At 41.9% G+C, this 11,679-nt stretch overlaps 1 protein-coding gene across 1 annotated transcript; it reads left to right on the top strand.

The window, feature by feature from the left end:
- Positions 1–549: 549 nt before the first annotated feature.
- CHRNA6 (cholinergic receptor, nicotinic, alpha 6 (neuronal)) lies at positions 550–9,747 on the top strand. The gene is made up of 6 exons (XM_009883302.1): positions 550–665; positions 3,004–3,143; positions 4,948–4,992; positions 6,131–6,240; positions 6,351–7,338; positions 9,607–9,747. Exons 1-6 carry the CDS (start codon positions 587–589, stop codon positions 9,727–9,729), a joined length of 1,485 nt encoding a protein of 494 aa, XP_009881604.1. The 5' UTR covers positions 550–586; the 3' UTR covers positions 9,730–9,747.
- The last annotated feature ends 1,932 nt before the right edge of the window (positions 9,748–11,679 follow it).

The following is an 11,679-nucleotide window of genomic DNA, read 5'->3' as shown; positions in this document are numbered from 1 at the left end:
ATCACATGACGCTGTGCTTATTTCAAGGTTTGGATGTTTTCTGGCAGGGGTGTTAAAACAATATAGCATCCATTTCTCCTGCTGCAGAATTAGTCCTCAGCCAAGAAACTGAAGTTGTTTCATCTCTGCATATTCTGACGGACTCACTCAGGTGATCACCAGGCAATAGCAAAAGCAGCTGCTTTTAGATGAGTGTTCTTTAAACAGTGTGTGGAGGGCTGAGTGAATTCCTCCCCCCGCTCCACGCTGACAGCCCTGTGTCTTGTGTTCCCTCTCTCTCCTGCACTTTTATACATTCCCCCAGAGGCAAGGGTGAGGGTAACTGGAAATGTGAAAAGTCATCTGATAAGATGCTGCCTGGCTCCCTTCTCTCTGCACAGCATTAGCTCTCCTCGCCTGGTGATAGTGGAATTAACTCTCAAGGCTTTGCTCTGCTCAGCAGACTGCAGAGTTTGCTGCAAATGCAAAACTGAAATCCATCTTTGTACCGCCTACTTACCGTCCAGGGGGCTCGTATGTCTTCTTGCTTTCTGTTTCTTTCCCCAAACCTCTCTTTTTAAAAGGAAGCTCAATTCTGCTGCTAGCAATGCATCCTGAGAGGTGGCTATTTTGGTGTTACCCTGCTTTCTGTGTGTGGGCATTCATGTTCACATCCTTGATTAAAGGTAGGCTCTCTTTGATACTAGTCTCAAATATTTTCTAGTCACTGTGTCTGCTCCTGTTTTCCTGGAATGAATTCAATGTAAAGCTTCTGCTAGCTATTTCTAACCCGAAATCTGTAACATTTCAACAGTATTTTAACAGAGCTAAAGCAATACTACTTTTCACACATAAAACTCTTCATTTTAGCTTGATAATTAATTGACAAACTGTTTCTAGCAAAGAATGGATATGAAATAGGAGTTCTAGTAATTTCATTTGGTGCTTGAATTTTGCAATTGCTTAAATAATGCAGGCTAAAGATGTGTACATTCAGTACTCAGACCTTCAAAAGTGAGAACTTCATGTATTTTTGTTCACTGGTGTTTGTGATTTATGGTTAAATATGCTGGAGTGATTTCCATACACAAATCTCACTATTTTGATTTTTGCTTTTAAGACACTTCATATTTTTTGAAAGTCTCATTTCTGCTGATGACCAAGACACGTATGCATTACAGTGCTTGTGTTAGCATGGCATAAGGGATTGTCTTAAAGCAGTACCAATGGGATGAGAATCTGTAACTGAAGTATAAAAACAAAAGGCCTAAATACTTGTCTCTTTCTGTTACTTTGTTTTAAAGCATGTGTCTGTTAAGAAGCCAGTAGGAAAATTTCAAATGAAACATAATTTTAGACTCACCAGCTTTAGTCATAAGACTGGTAAGAAACTCATGTTCCCACAGTAAGGTACTTCTAGTCACAGTGTGATGGATGATGATGAGGAAATCTGAAAAGAAATTTGGAATTTCCGTTTTGAATGGCACAATACCTGATATACAAACATCCAAACTTTATAGACATTCATGTGTCTTCTGTGGATGTTGCTGAGAGGATGAAACAAAAAATCCAGTCATGGAAGTTTTATTAGAATTTTCTTTCCATACATGTAAGTCACCAGTAACCAAAATTTCAGCTTTTAATTGTGATAATCCCCTGAATCTGAGCATGCTTTTCGTCACCTTAGAGGCAGAAATGTCATTTTTTTTCAAAAACAGGGGAAGGGGACGGTCTATAAGTGTGAAAACAGTGCAGTATGCTGAGACTAAGCATCTCCCTGTAGGACATCTGTGAAACCACAGGCCCTTGTGTTCACTAAAGGAAATGTAAATAGCAAATTTATATTCTATGCTATGCCAGAGACCACACTGCTTGACACAAACCCCTTCTATGTTTAATATTTGCAGTCATAAAGGCTTATCATGATTGCTTTCCGGACGTGTTCTAGTGCAGTCTGGGACTAATGCAAAAATTTATGGCGGTCTATCTGAAAAACTAATTTTTCCTCAGTTGTGTCAGTAGTATCTTTGGCATCATCACATAGCTTTGAAAACACAGCTGTGCTCTATGTGAGGAGCAAGTTCTAAATCTTTGCCTTATAAAGTATTTTGAATTTAAGTGCTGAATTTTAGTAGTGCATTGAAATAGGAAAGTTATTCAAGGAAAGTATTTCTCTAAGCTGATGTCACCAGAGTCCACATGATTTAATCTTTCCTTTTGAAATCAAAGTCTGTAGCCTTTAGCACTGTGAAAATAACTCTTTCAGGTTTGGGCTGTGTGTAACAGATTAAGGGCATTATTCTTGGCTCCACAGTGAGGCAGCTCAGTGCCCTATTCCCACTAAGCCATCCGGTCTGTCCTGCATTGGCTGGGGGTTGCACCTGTGATCTGCTTGTTCCCAAAGAATGGCTCTGTATTACAAAGATGCATGCTATTTTATAAGAAATTTTCATATTTCCACTTTTTTTCTCATAGAACTTGATAAATTAACTTTCTTCAGAGCAAAAATTGTGCTATCTAAAAAGCTGAAGTAGCAAACATGAGGATAAAATATAGTCATAGTTTTTAAGACCAGGAAACATCATTATAATCTCCCAATCAGAGTCCCTGACATAGATTTTTATCCAGTAGTTACAGCCTCAAGCTTTTAATTTCTGAGTATGATAAACTCTCAGTTTTACAATGAAAAATCCCAAAGATGAAATCCACCACATTTCTACATTTTCTACTTCACACCACCTTATTCTTCTTTGGTCTGGGCCAAATGGAGGCCCATAGGAGACATTTCCATTCAGGCCATTACCTTACACTTTGAGGAGACAGGGAGCAGTGGGCAATGTCCTATAGGAGACTGCTTTCAACTGACAGCATACTAGTAGCCCTCTTCTCTCTGTGCTCCTGTGTCTTGATACATGGTCGCAAGCACAGGATCCAGAAATATTGCATGGACTAGTATGTTATCCAGCACCTTCTTTCCCTCTTCCTTACCTCTGACATAGCTGTTCTTTATCTTTACCAACACAGGTACCACAGCCTGTGAATCGGAGGAACGGTTATTTCACAAACTCTTCTCCCAGTACAACCGGTTCATCAGGCCAGTGGAAAATGTGTCTGATCCTGTCACAGTGTATTTTGAGGTGGCCATTACCCAGCTTACAAATGTGGTAAGACTCATTACTGCTGAGATTTGGGGATGGTTGCAAACACACGCCAATTGCTAAAGCAGCACCTATGATTGTGATGGTTGCACCTACAACTCTTATAACTGACATTGTCATGTGTGCATATGTATACATGCTGAGACCTTTGCTCTTCTTCTGTCAGCCAAATTGTTCCAGGTGCTCAAACAAGCGGTTTGAACTACACAGATTCATTTGCTTACTCTGTAGCGTCAAATCCCTCCGCTCTGTGCGGCAGTCTCTCGCACCCAGAGCAGCAGTACCAAATGTTCAAATCCACTCTTCACAGGGCTAGCCTACTCCAGAGACACCTGATTGTGTCCATATTGTGTAGCATGTGGCTTAGTTCTCCTGTGGGGCCAGTGTCATTGCCCAGTCTCAAAATAACGAGACGTGCAGCCTGAAGAGTGGTGTTTTAAAGCATGGAGCTGGTGCAGAATGTTCTGTGTTCTGGGGTGCACTGTGTACATGGGTGAGTGTTTCTGAGGTGGCAGAGCTGCTGGGTAGTGCAGAGGGACTGTGGAAGAGGCAAAACCTGACCTTAACCCTTGCTGAAGTCCACTCTGTGAAGCAAATTATCCACAAAACAGGGGCTGAGTTTTGATTATTAATTACCTGGTTGAGTCCATAAGGAAGTGACAGGCAAATGCTGAGGAGCAATATTCAACAGCAGACAGGGAACTAAATTATCTTGAGGGTATAAATGAAGGCATTGTAAGTCCTCATGGTGAAGGCAGTTGTCACCTTTTGGAGTTCCTTTGTCAAAGTATTTTGTTTCCATGTTACAAGTAGCTTGGTAGGTTTCAGCAGTTCTGTCTCACATTGCAGCACCTGGCTCCCAGTGCTGTCTTTGGGGAAAAGAAGGAACATCATAAGTAAATCAGTTGAATTTTCTCAAGAAAGAGTCATGATTTTTACAAGAACTTAGGTAGTTTAATCCATAGACGGGAACCGTACACATCTTTCAAAATTATCATTGTACTTAATCTTCAGTATACAATGTTGAAAATTCATCTACAACATTTTCTACCTTTGGCTTGTAAATATCTTAACTTTTTCAAGACCGCATACTTAAAAACTAAGAACTACCCAAAGCAATATTCTTGCAGTTATTTGCATTGTGAATGTCAGCCCGCATTCATAAATATGTGTAATATAAGTCTTTCTGTATACTTTTAGGCTGAATGCTCATTAGAACAGGATCCAATGTTTTATTTTTGTGTCTCTTGCAGCACCTTCCTGATTCATCGCTGATTGGCAACAGCAATAATTGAGTGTAAAAGGAAGGTCTCAGTACAGCAGTGACCTAATTTAGTGCTGGTTGAGTGCATCTGCTCTAGAGGTTTGCATAGAAATGCAAGAACACTGTGGTACAGATGCCATTTTCCTTGAATCTTGACCAGTACTCTACTCTGTAAACAGAGCTTTTGTAAACACTGAATCCAACAAAACACACAGCCACCAGCAGAACCTTATGCCTCTGGTACTGGTCAGAGCAATTCTAAGTTTTGTATTCTCCAGGTACTCAGGCCCCTGGCAAAACAGTGCAGCTCTTTGTATGTCTGATAGTTGTGGGCTGTAATTTTTCAGTAGAGCTTTAATAATTTTTCAGTAGAGCTGCACATGACTGTGCACTATATGTAAGCCCCCTGAAAACAGCCAGAAAAAATCTGGTATCAGTTAATGTAGAATTCTAGTTTCCATTTCTATCAGAGTAAGTTTGTAGCCATCTCAGGATACTCTAACTGATTTATGGAGTGAAGATGTGCATGCCTATGTTTCTTTCTAGGATGAAGTCAATCAGATTATGGAAACAAATTTGTGGCTAAGACATGTAAGTGACTGCATTGTATTACTCATGCATTGGTATGGTGAACTGTGTGTTACCTTGCAAGCTACATCTGTAGATTAAGTGCTTGTTTTATAACAAGGATTTTAAAGGTATGAATAAGGAGAAGCTCCATTAACCAAAGCCACATTTGAAAAAGTCATTTCTTTATTCTTATTTTCCAAGAAGTTACATCTCCCATCTTTTACTCTTATTTCTAAGAAGTTACATCTCACATCTTTCCTGTGTGGTATATTCTTCTACAACTTCATGATCGTTCATCTATCTCATAAATCTAGCTGGATATATCCATTAAAAGAGTGATTAAATATGCAGCTCTGCGGTCCTAGGTGATCTCCATATTAAAGATTCCAAGCAAAATGTTTATTAGCAAAAGGAACACACCTCCATTTTTCCTGATCGTTTTAGCATTTATACATAGACAAAGATCTTTAGAGGACCTAAACTGCTGAGAAAAACAAGCCAACTTCCACCAAAATCAGTTTCCTTCAGACACTGATTTTGGTCCACACAAAGCTTTCTGTAAAAGATAATGTACTTAAGATCAGGATTTTCAGGGTAGGCTGCGACAGCATGGGGCATGGCCCCATGATAGGGCACTGGACAGCAATGCAAGAAAGCTTCTGGACATCCCTCACTGACTCTAACTTGGTAATTGGCTACCCCTGTGGAAACAATTATGTCCCCTGGCAGCAACTGCCTGTTAGTGTGCATCTGTACTTCCTTTCTCCTTTGATGCTGGCCTCCTTTAACCTGTGAGGTGCACTCTCATGATAGCAGCAGCAAGAGCTTTATTTCCTCTCTGCAGTGAGAAGGTAACCTTGCACGGGTAAGGGTCTATACTGACGTAGCAGGACAGAGGAGATACCTCATCATGTCAGCAATAGATAATAATTGGCATCCCATCCCCTCACAGAGGAGGAAGGAGCAAATCAATGTGAGCAATATCCATTAATGTCCGGTGTTTCTCCAGGTCATTGCCTTGTCTTTCAGACCACTGTTCCTTTTTACACGCGCTGCACTTTCAGTCTTTATAATACCCTGTCATTTTACAGGAAGATCTGAGAAGCAGACATTTGCTGATAATACAAGGCTTTTAAATCCTTGTCCATTCTTCTTTCAGATTTGGAATGACTACAAATTGCGATGGGATCCCAGAGAATATGATGGCATTGAATTTGTTCGGGTACCAGCAGATAAAATATGGAAACCAGATATTGTCTTGTATAATAAGTATGAGTACACTTTTCCATTTTCCCCTTTCTCTAAAAAGTATCCTCTTGCAGTATCCATGAAAGTTGTTTAACTTTCATTTCTTTTCTTTGCCTCATTTGTCTTTCTAGTGCTGTGGGAGATTTTCAAGTTGAAGGCAAGACCAAAGCCCTCCTTCGCTATGACGGAATGATTACCTGGACCCCACCAGCTATTTTTAAAAGCTCCTGTCCTATGGATATTACCTTTTTCCCATTTGATCATCAGAACTGTTCACTGAAATTTGGCTCATGGACCTATGACAAAGCCAAAATTGATCTTCTGATCATTGGATCCAAAGTAGATATGAATGAATTTTGGGAAAACAGTGAATGGGAAATAGTTGATGCTTCTGGCTACAAACATGATATCAAATATAACTGCTGTGAAGAGATCTACACAGATATAACATATTCCTTTTATATTCGAAGGTTGCCAATGTTTTACACCATAAATCTGATCATTCCCTGTCTCTTCATTTCGTTCCTGACTGTGTTAGTTTTTTACCTGCCATCTGACTGTGGTGAGAAAGTGACTCTTTGCATCTCTGTGCTCCTTTCTTTGACTGTATTTTTACTGGTGATCACAGAAACAATCCCATCCACATCTTTAGTAATTCCCCTCGTAGGTGAATATTTACTCTTCACTATGATATTTGTGACGCTGTCAATTGTCATCACAGTGTTTGTCTTGAATATACATTACAGGACTCCAACCACACACACAATGCCCAAATGGGTAAAAGCCATCTTTCTTAGCTTGCTCCCCAAAGTCCTGTTGATGCAGAGGCCACTAGAACAGCAGAAAAAAAACATCTCTAAAAAAACCAAGAAAGGATCAGCCAATATGTTGTGCAAGTCAAAGAGCAGCAAACACAAAGATACCAAATTATACAAAGAGCAGCGATGCAGTCACTGTGATAAGGCAACTGAACTCAGTGCCACCAAAAGAAGACAACTGAGCCATCAGTCACTGAAATGGGTGGCAGAGCACATGGAGTATTCCCCAGAAGTGAAGGATGTCATTAGCAGCATTCAGTTCATCGCAGAGAACATGAGGTCTCAAAATGAAACCAAAGAGGTAAGGGAGGTAACCGCTCAGCTGGGCTTGGGATCACACTTCCAGCAAGTGAAAACATGATGGAGGAGGGCTGGCCAGAGGAAATGGAGTTGTTGGGTCTAGAGAAGAAAAATTTGAGACCTATGAATGGGTCATAGTTTCCTACAGAAAGGGAGGAGAATTTATCCATCCATTGGGGTGGAACAAGAAAAGTGATCTCATCTGTTCTTCCTCTATCCCCAGTGGATAATTTAAGCAGCAAGACAGTTTTAGATTAGATACCCTTCAAAGGAAAAGAAAAGGAGCATCAGCCTGTTGTGGCCATGAGGAATGAACTTGGATCAGAAGTGATTCAGGCTGAGTTAATCCTGCCATGGGGCAGGGGATAAACTAGTCAGGACTTTTCAAGGTCTCTTCCAACCCTTCTTCTGTAGATCCTCAGAAGCAACCCTCTTCCACTGCTCAACAACTGCTCAGCCCTGGTAGGCAGAGACATCTCAATACTAAATGCTATTTGCCAAACAGGGTGTTTTCTGTGATAGTAATGGAACAGGCAAATTTGGCAACTGCGTTTTAAAGAACAGGGCTTGCCTGTCTTTGATCTGTCATGAAATGTTTTCCTTTGGTTTTGAAGTTTTTTAGATGGTCTATGATGGAAAAAATCAGTTTAAAAATTAAATACTGCTGTATTTGTATTGAAAAACACAAATACTTTTTGAGGGAAATGTTGAGAGGTATTCTTTCTATCAGAATATTTTGTTGAAACAGCACACATTCATGCAACTTCTGTGCAACCCAAAAATTACTTTTTTTTACCTTTTTTGTGTCCTGCAGAAGAAGTTTAATCTGAAACCAAAGTCTATAATTTTCTGAATAAAGGACTACAGTTAAGGCCAGGGGACTGAATTCTTAGGGTGAGCGGGTAATATATGCCAGCTCAAAGCAAAACGCAGGAACCTATCAGCACAGAGGACGACAGGCATTGAGCTGAGCCTTACTTAGTAACTCTTACTTAGTAACTCTTACTTAGTAACTCTAACATTTTAGCCCTGCTCTCACTGCCACACCAGCTGCCCAAAACATATCCATGTACCGTATACAGCTGATTTCTCCAATGCATTCCAAAAAAGAAAAGGCTTTGCGTGAAGTAGTCTGAGTAACTTGCTGCCTTGATTGTAGAGCTCGTGAGAAGTCTTCCATTGCCAGTTTCGCTGATTTGCATTTTGCAAATCTCTGCTGCCACATGAAATTGTATTCTTAGTCTGGTGTGTGCGTCAGCAGCTCTATCTTACCTTTCAAAATGTACTAGGGATGGAAATCAGGATTTTTCACTTGAGAAAAATCCTCTCTTTGGGGGAAAAAGTGGGGTTGTTCTCAGGCAATCACTGCAGAAATGATTCTGCAGGCTGCTTCTGCCAGACATAGAAAGTCATGCAGGTGATATCATGCAATAGTCCTGTATAAATAAAAGCCCTTTAAAAATTGTGGAAACATTTAAAGCAGCTGTAGTTCTTGCTGCATTTTCTTTCACAAGAAGCACAGTGGCAGCCTCTTGGAGGAATTTATCAAGAAAGAGGAAAAAGTGGAAGATCCCTCAGCAGAGAGCTCTTAACCAGTCATTGGTTTTATATGAGTGAATGTTCTTCTGATGCAGTGGTCCTTGTACATAGCTTAAAGGACAGCAACTTCATTGAATGTGGTTCTAAGGTACTCTCAGACATACAAAATTCACCCTGGCCTGCTTAGCACTGTGGTTCGTTCAGTCAGGGCCCTTGCTTTGCAGTAGTCCATGTGTCCAGCTGTCCAATTTGTTGAAATCAATGGGACTTGATTGGAGCAACAGTGTGGCAAATCAGGCCAGAATAGCAAACTGTCTCTTGTGTGGGCTGCCAGGATAAATCCTTTGACAGAGCCTAGTGATGTAAAGCTATGGTGATTCTGCCTGCTGTTAAACCGCCCCACCCTGGACCCACCACATGATCAGGTCCTATTTGTTAATGTCAGCATCACAGCCATAGCTTGCCAACAGACTTAAATATTTAGAAAAATTCAGCAGACTAGGCCAGTGTTGAATGTTCCCAGACAGAAGTGGTAAATATTATGAGAAAATCAGGCCCCTCCAAAGGCACTTGAAAACTGCAGCAACTATAAACATGACAAGCAACATTCTTGACTGCTTGTATGTTCTTCCTCGCATTCAAAAGCACAAGGGACATTTCTACTGCATAATGTCAACTCACAATTACATGTTACATTACATGTACTTTATCCTTTTTTTTTCTCTTGCAGGTGGAAGATGATTGGAAATACGTAGCTATGGTAATAGACAGAGTATTTCTCTGGATATTTATAATCCTTTGTGTGTTCGGGACTGTAGGGCTCTTTATCCAGCCGCTAATAGCAGATACATAACTTCATCCACTGCTTTTTATCCACTTTGGTTCTTGTTTCATTTTCAGTTCGGAACTGTCCCCTATATTTCTCTCCTCTTACAAAACCCCTCTGCTCATCCTCTCCTCAGCACCCAGCCACAGAGGAAAGGAGAAAGAGAGGTCCTCTGGGAAAGCCAACAACCCAAAACAGAATGAGAAGAGGACTGAAAATGGCAGATGAGCGTGTGGTATTTCTGTGGTGGAACACCTGGGATTTTTAGAGTGCTTCCAATCAGCAATAACAATTGCAGTCAGGATCAGAGGAGCAGATTGAAGTTATTGGGTTTTTCCCTTGGCTTCAGTACAGGGGGCTATAAGGACAGTTCAGGGACTCCTGAGTGCATTGGCTAAAGAGGACTCCACCTGGCTTCGTTTTTCTCTCCTGATCAGAACTATTGCTCACCTTTGAATTAATTTACATTTCCTCTCCCTTTCTTTCGTTGTACAACAGCTAGTCTTTGGTATGGCACTTAGATGAAGTACCACAGCCCTACTGACTGGACCAATGATCTTTGTAGTGTTCTTGTGTCAGGGCAGCCAATAATCAAAATAAAAGTCCAATCAAACCAATCCCTTGAGCCTGTAACATTTTCAATACAATCTAAATAAGGACAAAATTAAGACAAACAAAAAATCCTTCTTTGAGTATGTCAGTGAGAAAAGAAAGACTAGGGAAAATGTGGGCCCTCTCCGGAAGGAAACGCAAGAACTGGTTACCCAGGACAGAGAGAAAGCCAAGGTCCTAAATGACTTTTTTGCCTCAGTCTTCACTGGCAAGGAGTGCAGTCGCACTGCCCATGACACAGAATGCAAAGGCGAGGATTGGGAAAGTGAAGAACCTCCCACTGTAGGTGAAGATCAAGTGTTAGACCACCAGAGGAACCTGAAAGTGCACAAGTCCATTGGACCTGATGAGATACATCCGCGGGTCATGAGGGAACTGGCAGATGAAGTCGCTAAACCACTAGCCATCATATTTGAGAAGTCGTGGCAGTCTGGCGAGGTCCCTGCCGACTGGAAAAGGGCAAACATAAGCCCTATTTTCAAAAAAGGAAAGAAGGAAGACCCGGGGAACTACAGGCCAGTGAGTCTCACCTCTGTGCCTGGCAAGATCATGGAGCAGATCCTCCTGGAAACTTTGCTCAGGCACATAGATAACAAAGAGGTGATTGGTGACAGCCACCATGGCTTCACCAAGGGCAAGTCTTGCCTGACAAATTTGGTGGCCTTCTACGAAGGGGTTACAGCGGCAGTGGACAAGGGACGATCAACAGATGTCATCTACCTGGACTTGTGCAAAGCGTTTGACACCGTCCCACACGATATCCTGGTCTCTAAATTGAAGAGACATGGATTCGACAACTGGACCACTAGGTGGATAAAGAACTGGCTGGGCGGTCGCACTCAAAGAGTTGTGGTCAATGGCTCAATGTCCAAGTGAAGAGCAGCGACGAGTGGCGTTCCTCAGGGGTCGGTACTGGGACCTGCACTGTTCAACATTTTTGTCACGGACATGGACAGTGGGGTCGAGGGCACCCTCAGAAAGTTTGCCGATGATACCAAGCTGTGTGGCGAGGTAGACACGCTGGAGGGGAGGGATGCCATCCAGAGGGACCTGGACAGGCTGGAGAGGTGGGCCCAAGCCAACCTCATGCAGTTCAACAAGGCCAAGTGCAAGGTCCTACATCTGGGTCAGGGCAATCCCAAACACAAATACAGGCTCAGCGGGGAATGTCTGGAGAGCAGCCCTGAGGAGAAGAACCTGGGCATGCTGACCAGAAGCTCAGCATGATCCAGCAATGGGCAATCGCAGCCCAGAAGGCTGACCGTATCCTGGGCTGAATCAAAAGAAGTGTGGCCAGCAGGTCAAGGGAGGTGATTCTGCCCCTCTACTCCACTCTCGTGAGACCCCACCTGGAGTACTGCATCC

Source organism: Charadrius vociferus, unplaced genomic scaffold, assembly GCF_000708025.1.
Source record: "Charadrius vociferus isolate BGI_N301 unplaced genomic scaffold, ASM70802v2 scaffold343, whole genome shotgun sequence".
In the NCBI taxonomy this organism is placed as follows: Eukaryota; Metazoa; Chordata; class Aves; order Charadriiformes; family Charadriidae; genus Charadrius; species Charadrius vociferus.
This window is presented reverse-complemented; position numbering and strand designations above follow the sequence as displayed.